At 51.4% G+C, this 25,764-nt stretch overlaps 2 protein-coding genes across 2 annotated transcripts; both read right to left on the bottom strand.

Moving 5' to 3' along the window:
- Window positions 1–1,936: 1,936 nt before the first annotated feature.
- On the bottom strand, window positions 1,937–15,311 carry FEZ1 (fasciculation and elongation protein zeta 1). The gene is made up of 9 exons (XM_059829747.1): window positions 15,037–15,311; window positions 10,797–10,893; window positions 9,026–9,112; window positions 8,026–8,239; window positions 5,840–6,111; window positions 4,875–4,955; window positions 4,426–4,501; window positions 3,785–3,850; window positions 1,937–1,960 (listed from the first exon to the last, which is right to left on the bottom strand). Exons 1-9 carry the CDS (start codon window positions 15,309–15,311, stop codon window positions 1,944–1,946), a joined length of 1,185 nt encoding a protein of 394 aa, XP_059685730.1. The 3' UTR covers window positions 1,937–1,943.
- A 9,043-nt stretch (window positions 15,312–24,354) lies between these two features.
- On the bottom strand, window positions 24,355–25,317 carry LOC132319248 (olfactory receptor 10A2-like). Its single transcript, XM_059829572.1, has one exon. It carries the CDS (start codon window positions 25,315–25,317, stop codon window positions 24,355–24,357), a length of 963 nt encoding a protein of 320 aa, XP_059685555.1.
- Between the last annotated feature and the right edge of the window lie 447 nt (window positions 25,318–25,764).

The following is a 25,764-nucleotide window of genomic DNA, read 5'->3' on the forward strand; positions in this document are numbered from 1 at the left end:
TGGGCAGAAAAGCCTATTTTTCGATACTGATCTGGCGTGAATGTAATCTGTAATTTCATAAAGGATTCATTGTAATTTAGTATTAATTCATGGCCATTTATTATAAAGTGCTACGAGATGAGGTTTCGCAGCTGTATTTTATTGGCAGCTTCTTCCTGCAAGTGGAGAAGCCCCAAAATGGGTGAATAACCCCATGAAATGGGCAAACCTCCCCTCAAATAGGCGAATCAGCCCTAAAATGGGTGAATTGTCCCAAATTCGCAATTGAGTGATGCAGCGCAAATAGGATTTATACTTCCAAAAGTGATGCTCCCCCCCCCAAAAATGAGTGATGCCCACCCCAAAATGAGCTCCAACGTGATTTTACCCCAAAATGAATGCTTACCCCAAAATGTTACACATACTCCCTAAAATGAGTGATGCTCACCCAAAAAGAGTTATATTCTCCAAAAATTAGGGATTCTCCCCCAAAATGAGTGATGCTCACCCCAAAATGTTACACGTACACTCTAGAATGAGTGATGCTCTCCCAAAATGTGTGATGCTCACCCCAAAATGAGTGATGTTCTCCAAAAATGATGGATGCTCCCCCAAAAGGAATGATGGTACCCAAGAGGGGCAATTCCCCCCCAATACGAGTGATTCTCCCCCAAAAGGAGTGATGCTCACCCCAAAACGAGTTATAAACTCCAAAAATGAGTGATGCTCCCTGCAAAATGAGTGCTCCCCCAAAATGTTACACATACCCCCTAAAATGAGTGATGCTCACCCAAAAAATGAGTTATATTCTCCAAAAATGAGTCTTCCCCCAAAATGAGTGATGCTCACCCCAAAATGAGTTATGTTCTCCAAAAATGAGTGATTCTCCCCAAAAAGGAGTGACACCTCCCCCCCAAAATGGGTGATGCTGCCCCAAAATGTGTTATGCTCCCTGAACATAAAGGATGCTCCCCAAAATTGAAGTGTTTCCCCAAAAAAGTGGTATTTCCCCAAAATGAACGATGCTCCCCCAAAATGAGGGTTGCTCCTCCAAAATTAAGTGATTTTTTTTGAGTGGTGCCCCAAAAATGATTGATCTTCTCAAAACCATGATGCTCCCCAAAATGTTTCCCCCAAATGATTAATAAAATAAGCAATTGTCCCTCAAAATGAGTGAAGTTCCCTGAAAATGATGCTCTCCCAAACTGGCAATCCTCCCCAAAAATGAGTGACTCTCCCCAAAAGCAAGTGATGCTCCCAAAAATGCGTAAATCTGCCCAAAATAAGTTACTTCTCCCTAAATGACTGAATTTGCCCCCAAAATGGATGACCCTCTCCAAAAATGAGCAATGACCCCCAAATTAGGCACTGTCCCCCAAAATGAGTGACAAACCCCAAAATAAGCAATTGTCCCCCAAACGGAAGCCCCCCCCCCTCCCCATTCCTTAATGAGCCATTGCTAATGATTGGGTTGATTTTCTGGGGGGAAAAAAGGTGATTTTTGCATAATTTTTAGAAGAAAATGGGGCTATGGAAAAGTTAAAAATGGGAAAAATCCCCTCAAAATGGAATTTACAGCTGAATTTTGCCCCTCTGATTGCAGCAGCTGCCTGCAGTGCTGCAGCCAGCTGAGCACCCAGCAGTTCATTAGCCATATAAATCGCATATTTTATAAAATACTGAATATTCATGAGCAACGCAGCAAAATTTCCTTGGTGGTATTTTCTGACAAAAAAAGTGTGGTTTTCTATCGAAAAGTTGCAAAACAATGTCGCGAGCGGGGGATGAAGACGCCAGAGGCTGGTTGCTTAATTAATGAAACGAATTATTTATTTCCCAGCTGTGCAAAGGTGGGGGGAGTGCGGGGGAGGGGTTCGGGGGGGCCGCGGGTGACCCATTTTCCTCGGGTTTGGCCCCATTTTCGGGGGGGTGCCAGGGTGGGGGGGTGCGAGGGCAGCACCGCATCAGGTTGGGCAGAGCACTGCAAAGAGAGAGGTCGTGGGTGTGCGCCGGTGCACACGAGGGTGCACCAGGGATGTATGGGGTTGCACATCGTTGCACGATGATGCACGAGCATGCATGATGATGCAGGAGCATGCACGACGATGCAGGAGGATGCACAATGATGCATGAGCGTGCACGGAGATGCACGATGATGCAGGCGCATGCACGACGATGCATGAGGATGCACGAGCGATGCACGACAATGCACGAGCATGCACGGGGATGCATGAGGATGCATGACAACGCACGAGCATGCACAATGATGCACGAGTATGCATGACAATGCACAAGCATGCATGATGCTGCTCGAGCATGCATGGGGATGCATGACTGCATGAGCATGCACAGGGATGCATGAGGATGCACGAACATGCACGACGCATGAGCGTGCATGGGGATACACGGGGATGCAGAAGTATGCATGGGGATACACGGGGATGCACAAGTATGCACGGGGATGCACGAGCATGCCTGGGGATGCATGAGGATACATGAGCATGCACAGGGATGCGCGAGAGTACATGATGATGCACAAGTGTGCATGGGGATGCACGAGGATGCATGATAATGGACAAGTGTGCATGGGGATGCACAAGGATGCATGAGCACACACAATGATGCACAAGCATGCATGGGTATGCATGAGTGTGCATGGGGATGCATGAGGATGCATGAGCACACATGATGCACAAGGGTGCACAATGATGCACAGGCTTGCACTGGGATGCACGAGAGTGCACAAGCATGCACTGGGATACACAAGGGTACGCAAGGGTGCACAATGATGCATAAGGGTGCACAATGCTGCGCAAGCCTGCATGGGGGTGGCATGAGGATACATGAGTGTGCACGCAGATGCACAAGGGTGCATGAGTGTGCACACATGAGCATGCATGAGGGCGCAAAGGATGCACAAGCACGCATGAGTGCTGCATGAGGCTGCCCAGTGGCTGCAAATGGGATGCAGAGAGGATGCAGGAGGAACATGGAAGGGATGCACGAGGAATGCACAGATTGGTGCATGAAGGGTGCACGAGGGATGCACAAGGGTGCAGGACGCTGCACCATAGATGCTCAAGAGCTGTGTGGGAGATGCACACAAATGCACAAAGATGCCCAGATGATGCATGAGGGGTGCCCAGGAGATGCACACAGGATGAATGGGGATGCATGAGGGATGCGCATGAGGGATGCACGATGGTGCATGAGGGGTGAAACAGGGTGCACAGGGGTTCATGAGGCTGCATGAAAGGAGCCGATGGGCCACGTAACAGTGCAAGGGAGGTGCAGGGAGGATGCACAGTGGTCTACAAAGGTGCGTGAGGATGCATGAGGGCTGCACAAAGGCTGCATGAGGCATGCACAGGAGAGGTACCCAGGATTCACAGAGGACACATGAAGGATGCACTGGAGATGCATAAGGGATGCATGGAGATGCATGAGGGACAGGCAAAGGGATGCACAAAGGATACAAGGGAGACACACAAGGATGCAGAAAGGATGCACGGGAGGTGCATGAAGGATGCATGATGGATGCACAGGAGATGTACCGGGGATTCATGGAGGATGCACGAAAGATGCACTGGAGATGCATAAGGGATGCATGGAGATGCATGAGGGATGCACACAAGATGCATGGGAGATGCACAAGGATGCATGGGAGATGCATGAAGGATGCAAGGGAGATGCACAAGGATGCAGGAGGGATCCATGGTGGATGTACAGAGGCACAAGGGCTGCGATGGAGCTGCATGAAGGATGCGCGAGGGGTGCATGGGGGATGCAAGAGGCAAGCAGATACCTTTGAGGATGTAATCCGTGAGCAGTGTGGGCACCTTCTCGTTCCCCTCCTTCATGGCAAACAGGACTACAAGGGGGAACGGAGCTGTGAGCCCAGGCCCACTGCTCCCCAAACGTCCCTTTTCCCCCCAAAACCAGCTCCACAGTTGCCATAGAGACACTAACGGAGTTTCCCACAATGTACCAGGCGTGAGAGCATCCAAAACAAGCACTTTCACCCCCAAACAGCCTGTTCATGGCAATGCAGAATGAGTGTTTTACCCCCAAATCAGCGCTGGTGTACGGTGCAAATACTGGGGGGGTGTGTGTGGTTGCTGCAAATCAGCTGTGCTGTGGTGATGCAAAATGGGTGATGGCACCCCAAACCAGCTGTGCTGTCATGCTGCAAAATGGGTCTTTCCCCCCCCAAATAGGCTTCGTTGCAATGATGCAACATGGGCGATTGCACCTCAAATGGCCTGTGCTGCAATGACGCGAAAAAAAAAGGGGATTGCACCCCAAACTGGCAGCGTTGCAGTGATGCACCCAAATCACAGCCGCTGCAGCAATGCAAAACGCGCGTTTACGTCCCAAATCTGCCACACCGTGGCGATGCAAAACAGCTGATTCTGCCCCAAAATGGCAGCTTGAATGACTACTCACTGTTGGTGAGCATCTGCAGGTCCTCAACAGAGGGCGGCGACCCCTTCTTCTCGTAGGGAATCACCGTGTTCAGGTACTGCAAAAAAAAATCCCACCCCAAAAAAACACCCAGATGGCACAAAACTGCCTATTTTTTGTACCGCCTTGAGACAAATCACCCCAAATTGGTGCAAAAGCAGAGTATGTCTGTGATTTTCCTGCTATTGCATTTAATTTGCAGGTATTTTGGGGGGTACAGAATTAATTGCATGCTGCTTAGGGAGGATTTTTTGGGGTGAAAAATGGTGATTTTTGCAGGATGGATTAGTGGGGTGTAGGTGACAGAGTGGGGTTGTAAAATAAAATATTTTAAAAGGGGTTTGGGGGATGCAGGAGAATGGGGTAGGGGGGTGGGGGAAGAAAGGGGACAGATTTGGGCAATTTTGGGGGGAAAAAGGGGAAAAGGGCACCTGCTTCTCGTTGGTGGCGGGGCCGAAGGTCTGGCGCAGGCCGGACTGTAGGATGCTGGAGATGCCCTCCATGCTGAAGCGCTGGGGACACACGTGTCACCCTGTCACCTCCCGGGGACACGGACATCACCCCTGGCATCTCCCTTGGCAGCAATGTCCCCCCGGCTCCCTGCCTCCCATCCACGTCCCCCCCATTCCCCTGTCCCACATGCCCCCCTCCCTCTATCCCCATGTCCCCCTCTTCCCCATCCGCCCAAACCCATGTGCCCCCCTCCTCCTGTCCCCACATCCCCCCGTCCCCTTGCCCCATCCCCTCTCCTGTCCCCGCATTCCCATGTCCGTCCCGTCCCCCCATCCCTCATCCCCTTGTCCCGTGTCCCCGTCCCACGTCCCTCAGTCCTGTCCCCCCATCCCTCATCACCAATCCCATGTCCTCCTGTCCCATGTCCCCCCACCCCTCATCCCCCTGTGCTGTGTCCCCCGTCCCATCTCTCTGTCCTGTCCCCTGTCACCCAACCCCTGTCCTCCCATGCCCCTGCCATGCCTCCGTCCCCCCATCCCATCTCATGTCCCCACATCCCTCAACCCTCTGCCCCATGCCCCCCTGTCCCATGACCCTCTGCCCCATCCCGTCACCCACCCCTGTCCCAGCATCCCCCGTCCCATGTCCCTCCATCCCATGTCCCCACATCCCTCATCCCCCTGCCCCATGTCCCCCTGTCCCCACATCCCCCATCCCATGTCCCCCCATCCCATCTCATGTCCCCACATCCCTCATCCCCCTGCCCCATGTCCCTCTGCCACGTCCTGTCACCCATCCCCTGTCCCTGCATCCCCCATCCCAAGTCCCCCCATCCCTCATCCCCCTGCCCCATCTCCCCCTGTCCCCACATCCCCCCATCTCCCCTGCCCCCATCCCAAGCCCCCCCACCCCCTGTCCCCGTGGCCGCGGTGTCCCCCCCCACCTTCCGGGGCATGTGGTTCCCGCGCTCGGGACGCCCCCCTTGCAGGCTCAGCCCCCTGTCGCGACGACGGCGCCGGGCGGCCTCCCGCTGCTCCCGCTGCTCCCCCTGCACCGCCAGCAGCGCCCCGATGAATGCCGTCTTCACCTCCTTCTCGAACGCCAGCTCATCCCGCCGTGCCAGCTGTGCCACCAGCTCCGCTGACAGCGTCCGGCTCGCAGCCTCCGCGCGCCCCACCGCCACTGCCAGCTCCCGCGCCGACAGCCGCCCCAGCCCTGCCGCCCGGGCGTTGCAGTTAGAGACGGGCACGCGCCCACAGGGAGACGCGCCGTGCCCTTAGAGATGTTGCACGGTGCAATTATTAAGAGGCACAGGGCAATTAGTGGGCTGCCCGGTGCAACCAGTGAAACACTTGGTGCTGCAAGTGCTATGTCTGGTGCAATAAATGAAATGCCCAGTGCAATCACTGCAATGCACAGCACAAGTAGTCATATGTCTGGAGGAAGTACTGAAATGCCCGTTGCAAGCAGTTACATGCCCAGGGCATTCACTGATGTGCATGGGCAATTAGGGAAAGGTACACGAGGGTTTGCAAAGTGCTTCATGCAGTTGGTGAGATGCACACTGCAATTATTAAGATGCACAGGGCGATTAGTCGGCTGCCCGGTGCAGCTGGTGAGGTACCCTACGCAGTAAGTGCAATGCACGCTGCAGCTAGAATGCCCGGTACAATTAGTGGGGATGCCTGGCGCAATTAGTGCAATGCACAGTGCAATAAATGAAATGCTCGGTGCAATTAGTGATATTCATGGTGCAGTTAGTGACATTCCTGGTGCAATTAGTAAAATGCCTGATATAATTAGTGACATGCCTGGAACAATCAGTGAAATGGATCGTACATGAGTGAAACACTTGATGCAATTACTGACATGCCTGGTGCAATTAGTAACATGCAATTAGTGATATGCACAATGCAATTACTGGCACGTCCAAGGGAATTAGTTTCACGCCTGTGCAATTAGTGACATGCATGGTGCAAGTGAACACACACTACATTTAGTGACATTCCCAGGGCAATTAATGAAATGCACAGTGCAATTAGTGAAATGCACACTGAAACTGTTAAAATGCATCACGTGAATAATGAGATGCCTGGTGCATTTATTGGACCACCAATAAATAAATACATTGTGAAATTACTGAAGTGACCAGCATCATAAATGACGTGCCCAGAGCAATCATGGAATTGCCTGGTGCAATTAGTGACGTGCACAGTGCAATAAATGAAATGCACTGTGCAATAAGGGGAATGCGCAGAGCAATTAGCAAAATGCTTGGGGCGATCAGCGACATGCACCATGCCACTGGTAAAAGGTCTGGTGCATTCAGTGGCACACGCAGTGCATGTAGAGAAAGGCACCACATGCTGCATGGTGCAATCAGTTAAATGCATGCTGCACGGTGCACTTAACAGCATGCGCGGTACACCTGGAGAAGTTCATAATGCAATTCGTGAAAAGCAGCACTGTATTTTCCACGTCTTTAGTAAAATGCACGGTGCAATCGGGAAAATGCCTGGCGCACAGTATGTATAGCAGCAATCGGTGCATTCAGGGGAGCGAAACACTCATCAAAATGCACAGTGCTGTCAGCAACATGCATTGCACGTGGATCAGTGAAGTGCCCAGCACATTCAGTCACGGGCGCTATGCTGCCAAGAAAGCGCATTCTCTGAAATGCAGGATGCAAACAGCAAAATGCAGAGCACACCACGTGTTTTTGCAAAACGCACGGCGCGTGTAGCAAGAAAGCTCAGTGCGCAAGGAGAAAGGACGGCGTGCGACACCACCAGTGCAAGGCGCAGTACACTGAACGAACGGTGCATTTTGCAAAATGCCGAGTGCTTTAGGGAAAGGCGCAACGCGTTTAGCAAAATGCATTCCGTGCGACGCGCGATGCACGAGGCATTTTGCAAAGCGCACGGCGCGCTTGGCTGAACCCTGGGTGCATTTAAAGCAATGCTAAAAGCAAGATCCCCGGCGGATTAATTTTTGGCCAAGAGTCCCCTCCTGGCCAAACACTGTGTAAACACTGGAGCAAGCCAGCCCTGAAGCCTGGAGAGACTCAATTGTCCAATTTGGTTGGAATTGCCCCCAAAAAGTGACTGGCCCGGGTTTTGCTGGCTGTACCTTCATGGGAGCAGTTGTTGTTGAAGGCAGGGGAGAAAGCACGCAGTTCATGCAGAAGGATGGGCTCCGTGCCCCCACCACCATCTTCGCCTTCAGCATCAGCCTCTGTTTCCTCCTCTTCCTCCTCCTCCTCCTCCTCCTCGTCCTCATCACCCTCAGGGTCAGCCTCGGGGTCGGGTGAACTCTGCATCAGCTCCTCCAGCTCCTCGATGACCTGCAGGGCATCGGTGTCCTCCGTCTGCACCTGCATCCTACCTCCATCTTGCATCTACACTCTGCAGCCCACAGCTACATCCTGCACCTGCACCCGCCATCTGCATCGGCATCCCGCATCCTCCATCTGCATCGTCCATCCTCCCCTTCATCCTCCATCTGCAGCCTGCTCCCTTCATCCTGCATCTGTGCCTGCATTTGCATCCATCTGTACCCTGCACCCTCCACTTGCATCCTGCACCCCATAACACATTCCCACCTGCATCCAAATCCCATATCCCACATCCACACCCCTCCACGGGTACTCACACCTTGGACCTGCATGTAAATCCAAATCCGTATCCCGCACCTATGTCTGCATCCTGCTCCCTTCACCCTGTATCCTCCACCTGCATCCTGTGCTTGCACCTGCACCCTCTATCCAGCATCCACACCCCGCATCTGCATCCACATCCCCTTCCCCGCATCTGCACCCTGCATCCCGCCTCTGCGCCCCCATATTTTCATCCTTCATCCCCTGCCACCCATTTGCATCCAGCACCCGCACGCCACGTACCCGTCTGCACCCCAAATCCCACATCAGCACCCACAACCTGCACCTCCGTCTACATCCAAATCCGCATCCCACGCTCTGCATCCCGCGCCCCAAGATAATGGGATCTGGCCTTTTTTTGCACTTTCAGCACACGGCCATGGGGCTGAGGTGGGCTGAGGCCATGCTGGGGGGCTAAAGCCTGACTTTTGAGGGACACGCAAGCATTCGGGTGCCCACGGGGGCCGGGCGTACCTGCTCAGCTGTCAGCAGCGGTTCCTCGTTGATGCCCGAGTCTTGCTCACTCCTCTCAGTGAGCTCCTCCTCCTCCTTCTCGCAGAGCTGCAGGAGACACAGGCTGGGCGGCCTTGGTGGCACCGCAGGCCCGGCCCGGCACAGGTGTGGCCCCAGCATGGCCCCAGACATGGCCCTGGCCCTGGCACAGGGAGAGCCACCAGGGAACCACAGCTCAGGGGGACACGCTGCACGGGGGGGCTTGCATGGGGAGACATCGGATGGAGACATCGGATGGGCACGTTGGACAGGGAGACATTGGGTGGGGAGACACTTGTTGAGGGCATTGGGTGGAGGCGTTGCATGGGGATGTTGGATGGAGACATTGGATGGGCACATTGGACAGGGAGACATTGGGTGGACAGACACTGGATGAGGGCATTGGGTGGAGGCGTTGCATGGGGATGTTGGATGGAGACATTGGACAGGAAGACATTGGGTGGACAGACACTGGATGAGGGCATTGGGTGGAGACGTTGGAGGGGGATGTTGGATGGAGACATCAGATGGGCACGTTGGACAGGGAGACATGGGGTGGGGAGACATTGGATGAGGGCATTGGGTGGAGACGTTGGAGGGGGATGTTGGATGAAGACATCGGATGGGCACGTTGGACAGGGAGACATGGGGTGGGGAGACATTGGATGAGGGCATTGGGTGGAGACGTTGGAGGGGGATGTTGGATGGACACATTGGATGGGAACATCGGATGGAAGGATGTTGGGCAGGGACACTGGATAGAGATAGATGGAGATGCTGCATGGGGAAATGTTGGATGGGACTTTGCACAGGGACTTTGCATAGGGACGCCGGATGGGCATGCTGGAGATGTTGGAGAGGGAGATGATGGACAGGGAAGTATTGGATAGGGAGGTTGCAAGGAGATGGATAGAGATGTTGGATGGGGAGACGCTGGATGGGGAGTTGTTGGATGGAGACACTGGACTGGGAATTTGGACAGGGAGATGTACAGGTACGTTGGATGGAGATGTTGGATGGAGATGCATGGAGAAATGTTTTAATTAATATATTGGACAGTGACACTGGATGGAGAGGTGTTGGGAGGTGCTGGATGGAGATGCTGGGGATGCTGGATGAGGAGACAATGGATGGGGGAAGAGGACAGATGGAGATATTGGATGGGGACATTAGATGGGGAGATGTCAGAGGGGAATGCTGGGTGGGGAGGTGATGATGGAGATGTTGGATGGAGATGTTGGACGGAGATGTTGGATGGGGAGGCATCTTCTTTTTTACAGCCTATTTCACATTTTTAGCAGAAAATAACCCAAGAAATTTCCCTTCTCTTCCCCCTTTAGCAACAGGTTGTGCAACATCCAAATGGGTTAAATTCAGTGGATTTTGGGGCATCTTTGCAGCCCTCCCACAACCCCAAACGCAGCTATTCACAGTATGAACTCACTACAACGAAGAAAACACTATTTTCTACCCCAAAAAATACACCACCTCACCCCCGGCTTGGGGGCAAACTGGCAAAGACCAGATTGCCAAACCAAACACTTCATCTTGCTCGTTTCAGTGTGATTTCACCGTAAAATGTGGACGCCCATTGCATTGGTGCTGCAGCACCCAAAAATGCCATTTTTGGGTAGTTTGTAGTGCTCCGATTGTTGCTGAGCCTTGGGGCTGATTGACAGCTGTCAAGCATCGCCAGGGGGTCATGCGGGGACAGGGAAGTTTTGGGGAGCCAAGGGGGGGGCCACAGCCGTACCTGGGGGTCGGTGCTGTCGGAGGCCTCAGCCTCGGGGAGCAGCCAGGGCCGGGGAGAGCTCCGGGGTGCGAAGCCATCGGTGAGAGCATCCCAAACCCTGCAGGGAGGTGGGTGGTGAGCGGTGATCCCAAAATGTTGCCTCCCAGAAAGCCATCCCAAAACGGTATGCCAAAATGTCTCAAAACACCCCAAAATGCAGCCCCAGAAACACCCTGAAATGTCCCCAAATACTGCCTGGAAGAAATCCCAAAACACCACTGAGATGCTTGAAATATCCCAAAACACCCCAAATGCTGCCCTAGGAGACCCCAAATAATGCCCTAGAAGACCCCAAAGCTTCTCAAAATATCATAATGAAATACTGCCCTGAAATACCTAGAAGTACCCCAAAATGCTGCCCCAGCACTTGAGATGCCCCCAAACAGTGCCATCAAAATACCCCAAAAAGGCCACTGCAATGTCCCAAAATGTCCCCAGATGCCCCAAAAGACCACCCCAAAACATCACCACGATGTCCTGAAATGCCCCAAAATGTCTTGAAGTGCCCCCCAACCCCAGAAACATCCCAAAATGCCATCCTAAAACACGCCCCAAAGCCCCGAGACTCTCTGAAAGGCCTCAAAATGCTGCCCTGGAACACACCAAAATTTCCCAAAATGTTCTTCTGAAACACCCCAAAATGCCCCTAAAGGTCCCAAAGCTGCCCAAATGCCCTGAAATCCCCCAAATGCCCCAAAAATGCCCCAAAAGCCACCATGCTCCAAAATGCCACGCTGAAATGCTCCAAACCACCACCCCCAAAAAACCACCCAAATACCCTAAAGCGCCCCAAACCACCCCAAAATGCCACCTTTGAACACCCAGAAATACCCTAAAATGCTTTTCCTAAACGCTCCAAAATGCCCAAACCGCTGCCCCAGAACACCCCGAAACATCTCAAAATGCTGTCCCAAAACCACCACCCCAAAAAAAAGCTCTCAAATGCTCCAAAATACTGCCCTGACACCCTGAAACACCCCAAAATACCACTGAGAAAGACCCCAAAATGCTGTCCTGAAACATTGCCCAGAAACACCCTAAACTGCCTCAAAAAGCTGCCCTGATACCCCAAAGAAACACCCCAAAAACGCCACCGTGATGCTCCAGAACATCCCCCAATTGCCAACACCCCAAAATGCTTCTGCAGTGCCCAAAATGCCTCAAAACTCCCCAAAACGCTGCCCTGGAACACGCTGAAATGCCCCAAAATGCAGTCACAGCACCCCAAAATGCCACTCTGAAACACCCCAAACTGTCACCTTGAAACAGCCCTGAAACACCCCAAAACTGCTGTGAAACATCCCCAAAACTGGCCTGAAACACCCCAAAATATGGCCTGGAACATCCAAAAATGCTGCTCTGAAATATCCCCGAAATACCCCAAAACACCCCAAAAACCAGCTGTGGTGCCCTGAAACCCCCAAACCCCTCCAAAATACCCTGAAATGCTGCCTCAAAACACAGCCCTGAAACAGCTGGAAACAACCCAAAAACTGCCCTGAAACACCCCAAAAACTGCCCCAAACACCCCAAAACTGCCCCCAACCAGCCCAAAGCATGGGCCTGACACCCCAAAATGCACCGAAACACCCCAAAACCACCCGGAAACCCCCTAAACCCCCCTCCTCTGCGCCCCTATTAGGGTGCCCAATTCTCCCCTGCAGGGCTGGACCAATTTTGCCCAATTTCACCCCAAAAAAGGTGCATGGGGGGGGGTGAACAGGGGAAGAAAAGGAGTGAAAGGGGGGAGAAGGGGGAAAAGGGGAAAAAAGGGGGAAAAGGGGGAAAAAGGGGAAATAGGGGGGAAAGGGGAATAAAAGGGAAAAGGGGGAAAAAAGAGGTTAGTGGAAAAAGGGGAAAAGGGGGGAAAAGGGGGGAAAAGGGGGGAAAAGGGGGGAAAAGGGGGGAAAAGGGGGGGAAAAGGGGGGAAAAAAGGGGGGAAAAAGAGCAAAATGGGGGGAAATGGGGAAAAGTGGGGAAGGGAAAATGGGGGTAAAAGAGGGGAAATGGAAGAAAAAATGAGAAAGGGGAAAAAGGAGGGAAAAGTGGGAATAAGGGGGGAAGTGGAAAAGAAGGGAAAAGGGGGGAGAAAGGAAAGATGGGAAAATGGGGAAGAGGGGACGGAGGAAAAGCGGTAAAAGAGGGAAAAAAGAATAAATGGGGGAAAAAGGGGGGAAATGGGGAAAAAGAGAAAATGTAAGAAAAAAGGGGGAGTGGGGGAAAAACGGGGAAAAAGGGGGAAAAGGGGGAGAAAGAGGAAAAAATAGGGATAACGGGAGAAAGAGCTGAAAAGTGGCGACATGAGGAAAAAGGTCAAAAATGGGGAAAAAGGTCAAAAATGGGGAAAAAGGCACAAAAAGCAATTAGCAAATTTCTCCCCAATTAAGGCAAACCCACCCATTTTCCCATCACAAAGCATTTTTAGTCCGACACACTGCCACATCCGCACACGGCCTGATTCCCCCTAAATCACCCCAAAACCGCCTGCCCCTCCCCAGCCCCAAAACCGCTCGTTTGTGCGTACTTATCTCACCTCCCTCCTCAGCTGATCTTAATTCCCCCCATAATCACATATTTCACAAATTATCGCACAAAAATGTGCATGTCAAGAAAACCCCTATATTCCTATTTTTAACAAAAACGCAGCAAATAAGGAAAAAATTATGACACCCCCCCCATTTGCTTTTTTTTTTTCTGCTCTTAAAGGGCCAGCACCCTGCAGGGTCAGGCAAGCAGCAGCAGCAGATTTCTGGGTTAATTATGGCAAGAATTGGTTAATAATTACAGAAATACAGCGCCTTTAAGACACCAGCCCATCCCCACCCATGCACACAGGGCTCATTCAAGAGGGAGGGAAAAAAAAAAGCCCTGTTTTGCCCAAACTGACCCAAAAAGACACAATAAGCAGCACAAAGCGGCGCCGTGAGCCGGCTGCCCGGCGACAGCGCGGCGCTCCCGGCACCAGACCAAAACGGGTTTTTCTCTGAAAACCCATCAATTTGGCCAATTATGAAAAGCAATTCGGCCTCAGTTGATTTTGGTGAAAAAAACCCCCAAAATAAAAATAAACAGATTTGGGGGCTTTTGGGTTGAAAACCACCACTTTGCACGGTGAAAAATTAGCTTGAGGAATTGTAGCCTGGGAGGAATCCCAATTAAACATAAAAAAAGGCCTTTAGAAAGGTGTTAATGTATAAACATCGCTGAAAAAACCCCACACGCATTTGGCAAAAAAATGGCATTTTGCAATAAAAACCGGTTCTTTAATGAAAATTTAGATTTTAATGCAAATGCCACTAAATTGTGGCAGGGCTGGGGGGAGATTGCCCCAAACTGGCTGCCCCGTGGCTTGGTGCAGAGCTTGCACATTGCAGGCTAAGCTCTACTCACACCTTACTCACCAATCCTGGGGGCTCTCCTCACATAGACTGAGCCTGCCGTGACTCCTTGCAGTGTGACATGGGCACCCCACTGTGCCTCCTCATAGGATACTAGACAGCTACTCCAAGGTCCTGCATGATCACGCCACAATGCAAGGGGCTGATCTGCATGTGGTGGAGACCTTGCAAGCATGCAAGGAGGTGCAATAGGCTCTGGAGGGGTGTTACTCATAGGACACTACACAGCTACTCTGATGTGATACACAACCATGCTGCAATGGAGTAGGTTGGGCTGCATGCCATGGGAGGGGGTGTATCTCATGACCATGCAAGGAGGCATGAGGGCTCAAGGGTGGCCTACTCATAGGATCCTACAAAACTACTCCAAGGATTGGCCTACTCATAGGATCCTACAAAACTACTCCAAGGATCCTACACAGCTAGTCATAGGATACTACACATCTACTCCACGCTGATGCATGACTATGCTGTGATGCAGGGGGCTGAGTTGCATGTGGCGTGTACCTTGCTAGCGTGCAAGGCGTCATGCAGACCCCGAGGGAGTCCTTACTCATAGGATACTACAGTGCTATTCCTGACATGGTGCATGACCATGCCGCAATGCAGGGAGCTGGTCAGGGAAGTCTTGCAAGGGTGCAAGTAGGCACGCAGGTTGTAAGGGGGCTTACTCACAGGTTACTACACCACTACTTTGCTGTGTTGCATGACCACGCTGAAATGCATCTTGCATTGTGCGGGGGGTGGATTTGGCAGGTGTGTGAGGAGGCATGTGTCCCCAGAAGTAGGGGGGGCTTACTCACTCCTCATCCTGGAGGCGTTCCTCCTCCTCCTGCGCCTGGAGACGCCCTCGCACAGGGGCCAGACCCTCAGTGGCAGCATCGTAGTTGCGGAAGCAGACGGTGAGCTTCTCGTCGAACTCCTGCACCAGGTCCTCCATCGACTTGAAGCTCATCATCTCGGCTGAGAAGCTCTCCAGCTCGGCCAGCGCCGGGTCCGCAGTGCGTTGTGGGGTTCCCCCATCGTCCCCGGGCCCCTCCTCAAACTCCTCCTCCAGGCTTACCAGGGGCGCCTCCATCCTCCTCGACGCCGATGCGCTGCCTTAGCTGCGGGGAGAGGGTCCCCGTCAGGCACCGGGCTACTCACAGGTTACAACACCAGGGCTCCCCGTTCCTTTTGCTGCCGACATGCTGGCCAAAAGCCTACTGCCAGGGCTATTACACCACCAACAGTATCTCTGCAGTATCCTAGCAGTATCCTAACAGCATCTTAGTACTGTCTTCATAGAAAAAATATGCTGATATCCTGACATTATACTAGCAGTACATTACTAGTAGCAACAATGTGCTGACAGTGGCCAAAAAGTATCCTAGTGCTACCCTGATAGCATATAAAAAGTATCATAACGCTACTGTTTTTACTGAACTTGTAGTATCTTAGTAGTATCCCTATACTATACCACTATCTTAGTAGTGGCCTGAAAGTATCATACTAGTATCAGTAATGTGCTGACAGTATCCCAAAAGTTTGAGTGCTGCCCTGACAGTATCCCAGAAGTATCTTACCACTATCTTTTCTAGTGCCCTTGTAGTATCTCGGAAGTAACCTACTGATATCCTACTAGCATCCTGACAGCGTCCTACTAAGAAATAAGTACTGTCCTGACAGCACCTTAGCAGGGTTGTGATAATATCCTGATACTATCATACTAGTACCCTGATACTATCTTAGTAGTATCCTAGTAATGGCCCTGTAGTATCTCAGTTCATCAATAATATTGTGAAAGTATCTCAGCGGTATCTTTGGGTGTATCCAGGCAGTATCCTGATAACATCTTAGCAGCATCCTGATAGTACCTTTGTGCTACACAAGAGCTACACAGAGCTAAGCATTGCTCTGATGTTGTACTAGCACAGGTAGTAGTATCCTGTCAGAAGCATCCTGATAGCATCCTAGTTACATCCTAACAGTGCCCTGTTAGTATCACAGTAGTATATGAGCAGTGTCCTAATAGGATCCTAATAGTGTTGTACTGGTTGCTATTATCTTAGCAGTATCCTGATAGTATCTTGGCAGTGCAATGTAATATCCAGATGTTATCCTAATGCCATGTTACTATGCTGAAAGCAACTTAACCGTATCTGTTGTAGTATCCTGAGAGTACCCTGATGGTGCGTTAGCACTGCTACAGTGGTACCTTCATAATAGTATCTCAGTATCAACCCTGGAAAGATGCTGGAAATATCTTAGTAGTGTCCTGATAGCATCCTGGTAGTGCCCTGATAGTACCTTAGCAGCGTTCTCGCAGTATCCCAGTAGCATCCACATAGCATCCTGACAGTATCTTAGTGCCACCCTGAGAGTGCCTTAGTACCGTCTGCAGAGTATCCTGACAGCATTTCAGTAAACTCCTGATAGCATCTTAGTAGCATCCCAGTAGTATCCTGAGAGTATCTCAGCTCTGTCTTGATTGTATCACACTACTCCCTCACCAGGTTACTGAGTGATTCTGGTAGTATCTTTGCAGTAGCCTCACAGGAAGTCAATAGTAACCTAGTAGTAAGACAGTGAAAGCACAGTAAAGGTGCCGCTACCCAGTCCACTCACTCAGCCCTGCTCACGCTTCCCCTGGCAGGGGAGGAGAGCAGAAACACACCCCAGCTTTTGGGGGAAAACCTGGCCAGAGCGGGGCTTTTGAGTACTGCCTGTGCACGCCTGCACCCGTGTCCAGCATGTCCGCACCCCCGCCGTGCACACGACCACCCCCCACGCGTGCAGCAGTGGGTGTGCACAAACCTCCGCAAGCCCGCAGCACGCACCCTCTGCACGCACGCACCCCTGTGCATGCATGCACCGCCCCCCCCCCCGTGTCCGGGGTGCACGTACACCCCTGTGTGTGTGTGCACTTGAGGGTGGACGTGTGCACGGTGCACACCTATGCTGCACGCACATCATGGTACGCGTGTGCAAGGGGCGCATGCACACACAAGGTTCTGCATGTACATACACCGTATGCACTCCATGCATATGCACTCTGCAGGTACGCACCCTGCACCGCTGCAGACGTGCAGCTGCATGCATGCAGACAGAATGCACACACAGAGGGGTGCCCCGCGTGCAAGGGATGCGTGCAGATGAAGGTGCACATGCGCACGCTGCACGCATGCTCAGGCGGTGCATGCGTGTTGGGGTGGGTGCATGCACAGGGGTGCAAGTGCACGCTGCACATGCATGCACCTCCACAGGCACGTGCCCCTGTGGATGCACACGCACCACTCCCTCCCGTGCACGCGTGCACCGTCATGCATGCACGCATCTCCAGACACGCACACCGTGCGTGCACCATGCACCCCAACGTGCCTGCACCATTCACATACACTCCCCCCTCCGGGCACCCCCAAATGCGAGCTCCCCAGCTGCATGCACACACCTGCACGTGCATGCGCTGCACATACTGCACACCCCCCCCCCCCCGCCTGCACGTGCGGCTCAGTGCATGCACACCCCCATGCACCCCTGTGCATGCACCCCCCTCAAACACCCCCAAATGCCCCCAAAGCACCTGCCTCTGCTTCGTGCCCCCCCCCCCCCCCGCAGCGCGTGCGCATCCCACAATGCACCACCCTTGCACGGATGCTGATGCGCAGTGAAGCACCCCCGGGGCACACAGCGCCCCGCTGCACCACCCCCCCACCCCCAAAACACGGGCATCCCCCACAATGCACCGAGGCGCCCGCACCCCGACCACCCCCCGTGCTGCACCCCCAAAATCCGCCCCCCCCCCCCGCACATCAACGCAACGGTCAATGCACCCTCAATGCGGACAGCCACGCAATGCACCGCTGCGGCGCGAGACACCCCCCCCCCCCCCATGCACGCGCGCCCAGACCTACCCCAGAGCTCGCACCACGATGCACTCCCAAAATACTCCCCCCCCCCCCGCCTGCACGCCAGCGCACCCCCCACTGCATGCATTACCCACAATGCACCACGGCGGCGCGCCCCCGATGCACACAGCACCCCCCCCCCCCCCGCCCCGTGCCGTGCACGCGCCCCCGGGGTGCCCGCACCCCGTGCTGCACCCCAACCCCCCCCCCGCACACAACAGGAACGCCCCTTGCACCCTCCGTCGGTGCATTCCCCCCCCCCCGGTTGCACCCCAAAAATCCCCCCCCCGCGCGTGCACGGCCCATGCACCCCTCGTTGCACCCACACCCCCCCCCCCCAGCCCCGCACCCACCTGCAGCCCCGCATCTTGGGGCGGGGGGGGCGGAGGGGGGAGGGCGGTGCCGCACTGCGCACGCGCAGGGGGAGGAGGGGTGACGTCACTGGGAAGGTGGGTGCAGATTGTGCTCGAGGGAGCCCTGACGTCATCCAACCAATGGTCTCCAATCTTTTTCCATCCCTAAAATAATGCTGAGCCCCCCCCTATGTATATCTATTTATTTATACACATGCACATCTGTACCAATAGCTTACGTACATGGGGAATTGAAATTTTAAAAAAGTTGCCGTAAAGATGACATAATAGCTCAAAAAATATATTATTTTATTTATTAATGGTCAAAAAAACTGTTTTCGTCTCAAAAAAAAAAAGTTGTTTTTCTTTTTAAATAAACATGGTTTAGAGCAATGCGATCTTGTACGCTGCTTTTTTTAAAATTATTTTTAAAAATCTTGACTTAACGGTTTGCAGTGCAGTAGATTGCAGGTCTGGTTTTAAGTCCCGTTTCCCCTGATATGGGGGTTTAACGGCGGCACCTCGCGCGGTTGTGGGCCTTGGCTGTGCTCACAAACACCTTTTCCACACTGATTTTTTACCGCAGCAGAACCGAAGAAGGGTTTCCCCACCGGCACGCGGCTTTTTGTCATTCGTACTAAGTGAGGAATCTCAAAAGCAGCTGCGAAATATTTATCGTGAAGCTTTGTGAAATGTTGTCCAGGTCCCAGCTGGAGCATCGCCCGCCTTGACCCGGCGCTGAAGAAACGGGAGAGGTTTGTCTTCGCGCTCCAGCTGCTTCGTTCTTACATGTCCTGCTAATCGTGGTGGCTTCGTCTGATCGTTAACTCGTGGCTTAAGGCATGACGGACAGTTAGGGTGAGGTTTATCATTTGCAGTAGTGGATGTAAATCCGGATTCCATACAGCCTAATAATAAACCGATAAACTGCTCCTGCCATAAAACCTCTACCAGAATTAATCACCCAATTAGAGCAATAATTTGGGAATTATAGGGGAAAATAAAATCATATAACATATAAGAGCCCCATAAGAGCAGCTGAGGGAACTGGGGTTGTTGAGCCTGGAGAAGAGGAGGCTGAGGGGAGACCTCATTGCTCTCTCCAACTACCTGAAAGGGGGTTGTGGTGAGGTGGGTGTTGGTCTCTTCTCCCAAGGGACAAGCGACAGGACAAGAGGAAATGGCCTCAAGTTGCACCAGGGGGGTTCAGGCTGGATATTAGGAAAAACGTCTTTCCTGAGAGAGTGGTGAAGCATTGGAAGAGGCTGCCCAGGGAGGTGGTGGAGTCACCATCACTGGAGGTGTTCAAAAAACATGTAGATATCACACTTTGGGACAAGGTTTAGTGGGCATGGTGGTGTTGGGTTGATGGTTGGACTTGATGATCTTACAGGTCTTTTCCAACCTCAGTGATTCTGTGAATATATAGAAGATATTCTGATCAGGGGACCAGATGAGGAAACGGTTCGACAAAGTGGGAATGTTATTGTCATTTGCAGGAATGAAATATTAGCATTACTGACTCAACACAGCAAGGACCTAGAGGCTACATTTTTATGTACCTGATATATAGGAGGATGGAAAACTGTGCCATCCGGCACAGAAAAAGAAGAAAATAAGAAAAGAGAAAAAGAAGAAGATGTAAAAGAAGGAGACATAAAAGAAGAAACAAAAGAAGAAGAAATAAAAGAAGAAGAAATAAAAGAAGAAAACCAAAAAGAAGAAAACCACAGTATGGAACTGAGATCAGAAAAACCATGAAGTGTCAACTGCTTTAAAAGATGAAATTTTTACTTACCCCTCTGTGGGACCCATCCACCCTACACACCCATTTACACTGCATATAGGCATAGGGGATAAGGGATATCAAAGGGGATGGCAGCAAGATGTGGAAGGTAGAAAGGAGTCCCCTGTCTCCTTTGGCTCTAAATCCTGGCAAGGCTCCTGGAGCAACTGCGCTCCGTTTTAGAAAGTGCTACTAGCGGCATACAAAGAGCTGCCAGCTACCGAGCCATTAACTCAAAAAAAAAAGATAAATGATGTGTGCCTATTCCTATTTTAAAACCAATTTGAACTAGAAAGCTGTTACCTCTAAGGGTGATGCGACTGGCACAGCGACGGGCTTTGCCTATACATCACCGAGTGACAAGTGATGGGATGAATATGGAAAACAAGCTATGGGAGAGCACAGAGTGAATTGGGATGCCTGTGGAGTACTCCCAGCTGCCCTTATCCCCGATAACTGGTAGAGCCCAGGGAAGCTTTCACAGAAGGAATCGATGGCTCTGGCAGAGCTTGGAGTGGTAGAGACAGGCCTGGAGCAAGGAGCCCCTTGTGTCTATACGTAGACTCATATGCTGTATGAGCAGGTACCACCCAGTGAAAAACATTGGGTGAAAAGCCAATGAAAAATTGGATGAGAACCAACTGGCGAGTAAATGGTAGAGACACATGGAAGAAACCACATTGGAAAAATATTTATGGTATAGCTCAGTCTAAGAGCATATCCATTTTTGTCAAGCAGTGGTGCAGTACAGGTGGAAAGGCCAACAGTTTGCCAATCTCAAGCAAGGTAAGCAACTCTGGGAAACTTGACAAGGAAATCATATCGGTCCCTTAAAGCGAACACTGGGAAGGCTGGAAATACATCCTTCCAGGAGTAGAAATAATTAGTGGTAGAGGGAATGAACCCCTACTGAAGTCCTGGAGATGAGGTGATGGTTAAACACCCAGCTCGGGAATTGATCTGGGTGACTGTTGTTTTACGAAGGCGAAGGAGCATGGGCTGCCCTAGGCACTAAGGGGAGTAAGTTAACCATAACTGAGGCTTATCCAAGACCTAGGTGTCTTCTCTAACAGGAAAATGTGGTGTTTCCTTATCGTCGTGGGAGCACCGGTAACTGGAACGTACGCCCAAAACCTGTCTCTAACAGGTTTCGCCTTTCCATGTTGCCCATGGGACAACTCGAATATTCATGATCATAGAGTCATAGAATATCTCGAGTTGGAAGTGACCCATTAGGATCATCGAGTCCAATTCCCAAGATAAGTCTTGACCCATCTTTAGAACTACATTTACAGGAGGAATACCATCTGTAATATCATGAGGTCAAGGACAGACAGCAGGTGATACTGTTACACTAACCCCGAGTTCTGAGGTTAATCTAAATTTAACTATTTGTGATAACACTGTACGAGAAGCTGTGCATGGTTTTGACAATAGACTGAAATGGGTACCTACAGTGGCAGGTGATTACAGAATTACAGAATTGTTAAGGTTGGAAAAGACCTTGAAGATCATCAAGTCCAACCACCAACCCAACACCACCATGCCCACTAAACCATGTCCCACAGTGCCACGTCTACACATTTTTTGAACACCTCTAGCGATGGTGACTCCACCACCTCTCCGGGCAGCCTGTTCCAGTGCTTCACCACTCTCTCAGTAAATAAATTGTTCCTAATATCCAGTCTAAACCTCCCCTGGTGCAACTTGAGGCCATTTCCTCTTGTCCTGTCGCTAGTCACTTGGGAGAAGAGACCAACACCCACCTCTCTGCAACCCCCTTTCAGGTAGTTGTAGAGAGCAATGAGGTCTCCCCTCAGCCTCCTCTTCTCCAGACTGAACAACCCGAGTTCCCTCAGCCGCTCCTTATCAGACTTGTGCTCCAGACCCCTCACCAGCTTCGTCGCCCTTCTCTGGACACACTCCAGCACCTCAATGTCCTTCTTGTAGTGAGAGATCTTTTGCGTTGTAATACTAGTTGTGAAATTAGTAAATGTTGCACCTCCTGGCTATCAAGTTGAGGATGGACCTGCCTTACCATGCCTAATTATGCTTATTTATGCTTAATTATACAGCATGAAACACTCGCCTAGTACCTGCATCTGGCAACATACGTATGGTAATAAGGCACGAGTATGTGACGACGGTTTTACATGTGTGTCTATCCACCTTCAGTACTATTCACTTTGATGATGATGTAGATTTTGGACATTTGCCATTGTAATGTGGCGTATGTTTTTGACCAAATTGTCAAGCAGATAATTTGCTGGTGAACTTCTCATCTGAATGAAGAAAAGATGTCTTCCTCTGCACCATTAAAAACATTGGTAGCACTTGGTGTGACCTTGCATCAACTAGACAACTTTCTCAAGCAAAACAGTAAGATTACTCAATGTTTGTTGAAAACGAAAAATACTTAGAAGAAAGAGAAGTAAAAATTATATATGATAATTGTGGTGCCCACCAAAGCCGCTCTATCACTCCCCTCCTCAGCTGGATGGGGAGAAAAAACATAATGAAAAGCTCGTGGGTCGAGATAAGGACAGGGAGAGATCACTCACCAATTACCATTGTGGGCAAAACAGACTCGACTTGGGGAAACTAGTTTATTTATTACCAACCAAATCAGAGTAGGATAATGAGAAATAAACCCAAATCTTAAAAACACCTTCCCCCCACCCCTCCCTTCTTCCTGGGCTCAACTTCATTCTGATTTCTTGGAATGAAGAGCGGCTGAGGGAGCTGGGGTTGTTCAGTCTGGGGAAGAGGAGGCTGAGGGGAGACCTTATCGGTCTCTACAAATGCCTGAAAGGGGGTTGCAGAGAGGTGGGTGTTGGTCTCTTCTCCCAAGTGACTAGTGATAAAACGAGAGGAAATGGCCTCAAGTTGCACCAGGGGAGGTTCAGGCTGGATATTAGGAAAATTTTCTTTACTGAGAGAGTGGTGAAGCACTGAAACAGGCTGCCCAGGGAGGTGGTGGAGTCACCATCACTGAAGGTGTTCAAGGAATGTGTGGATGTTGCACTGTGGGACATGGTTTAATGGGCATGGTGGTGTTGGGTTGGTGGTTGGACTTGATGATCTTACAGGTCTTTTCCAACCTTAATGATTCTGTGATTCTGTGAAAAAATTCAAAGAAAGCAATGGGCTTGAACTGGCTTCAGCCCATATATTCCTTCCTGGTGAGGGGGGCTGCCCAGCATCATGACAGTGGGCATAGCGTGGAGATTGGTAACGGGGATCCCACTGGTGGTACTGCAATTGAACTGTGCATTGTGATTGCTATGTTTTGCTCAGAGTAACTTACATCTGCATTGTGGTTTCAGTACATTGCTCTGTTCAATCAGAAATCCCATGTAACAACTATTTTCAAAAAAGTCAATTTTATATTAAACACTACACCCCCCCATGCAGGAAACATCTAAAAGAACCTGGTTAGAGGGGATTAAGCAAACACCCCAACCAACAGCTTCTTGATGTTGGGCAGCTCCCTTTCATCACCCCTCCTCTCTATTTTCCCTTCCTCCTCTCCAGCTCAGCCAGATGCCTGCCTTTGGCCCTTCCCCTGAACAACTAGCATGAGCTTTGCACACTCCCACATTTGTCTTCAAACACCCAAGAACAAATTCTGCACGGTCCCCCAAGCCCCCTCCAGTATTCCACAAGGAATTTGCTCTTCACAGGAGACTCAGGATAATTTTATCTCCTTCTGGTCAGTTACAGAGCCCAGGTTGGCCCTCTCCCTCTTCTCCACTAAGGAGGTTCTTCAGTGCCTGTCCGTTGGTAATCCAAGAGCTCTGGAAGAGATCTGTGCGGCACCTGATCCAGGGCACCACATCCCAGTCCTGCTTGGGGCTCGGGTGGAATTGGGTGAAAGCTTTCCTGCAAGGAAGGAGGGTTGGAGAAAGAAGCCTGACCCTCCAGGGGGAAAGGAACGAGGGCAGGGGTGGGCTTAGTCCACATTTTAGCCCTCAGTAACAGGAATGTCCCACCTCACCTTCTCCATCGCTTTCACATTCCGTTTGAAGTACTGACATTTCTTACCAGGGACTTTTCACTTTCATCCCCTTGCCACTCCATGAGCTCTCTGAATCTTTAATCCTTCTGAAGATGTTCCTGCTGAGCCATTAGTAAGCCCAAGTGATTATTTTTCGTGTCCCCCACCAAGCAGGAGCTCAGGGTGGAGTCCAGGGCTTTCCTGAGTCCTTTCCTCCTGACTTCCCTGTTCCTCAGGCTGTAGATGAGGGGGTTGAACAGGGGCGTGAGGACGGTGTAGAAGAAGGAGAACACCTTGCTGAGCTGCCGCAGCGGGGCTGTTCTGGGCAGGACGTAGACAACAAAGAGGGAGCCATAGAAAACGGCGACAACAGTGAGGTGAGAGGAGCAGGTAGAGAAGGCCTTCTGCCTGCCCACGTTGGATGGGATCCTCAGGATGGCAGCTATGATGCACATGTAGGAGGCCAGCGTGAACAGGAAGGGGAAGACCACATCCAGGAAACCGAATATGAAAGCAACAAGTGCGGCCATGCTGGTGTCACTGCAGGCAAGCTCCAGCAACGGGGTAAAATCACAGAAGAAGTGGTTGATCATCCTGGGGCCGCAGAACTGTAGCTGAGGCAAGAGAGAAGTAAGTACCGTGGAGACCAGCAATCCCAGTAGCCAAGACCCAGCCACCAGCTGTAGGCAGACCTTCCAGGTCATGAGGCTTGCGTAGAGCAGGGGCTGGCATACGGCCAAGTACCGATCGTAGGACATGGCTGCCAGCAGGTAACACTCAGCAGTTGCAAAAGCGGCAAAGAAATAGAATTGAGTCACACAGCCGTGAGCAGAGATGGTCCTGTCCCCAGTCAGGAAGCTGGCCAGCAGCCGGGGCAGGATGGTGGAGCTGTAGAAGGTCTCCAAGGAGGAGAGATTGCCCAGGAAGAAGTACATCGGGGTGTGCAGATGCTGCTCTGCCACCACCAGCACAACGATGAGGATGTTCCCAACCACAGTCACCAAGTAGATGATGAGCGAGAGGAGGAAGAGTGTTGTCTGGGGCGTGGGAACATTGCCCATTCCCACCAGGAGGAACCCCAGTGGTGATGTCTGATTGTCCCACTCCCTCCATACAGTGTTTATCTTTCTTTTCCTGCTTTCAGGGAATGGGACCTGCAAGAGAGGAGACACATTTCTGCATCTGGTTTAAACAGAGCTGTGGTGTACTTTACTGGCATGAATAGGAGGAAGGAGAGAACATCTCTGCTCTCTGCCAAGGGAAAGATGTGTTGGGGTAAACAAGAGCCATGATATGAAATAAAACCTTTTCTGTCAACACGTCAAGGCAGATATCCCATCTCCAACCAGATCCCCATGCGCATGGGTTATAGCAGATCTCAGTCTCCCAAAGGTTTATTTCTGTCTTTCAGCTCTCCTTAGGGATTTCGCTTAGTAAACAGAATATAATTGCCTTGCTGCGGGGATGATGGCTCCCAACTAGTAGAAACTGTGTCAACATCTCAAGTA

The sequence above is a fragment of the Gavia stellata genome, chromosome 26 (assembly GCF_030936135.1).
Source record: "Gavia stellata isolate bGavSte3 chromosome 26, bGavSte3.hap2, whole genome shotgun sequence".
Taxonomy (NCBI): domain Eukaryota; kingdom Metazoa; phylum Chordata; class Aves; order Gaviiformes; family Gaviidae; genus Gavia; species Gavia stellata.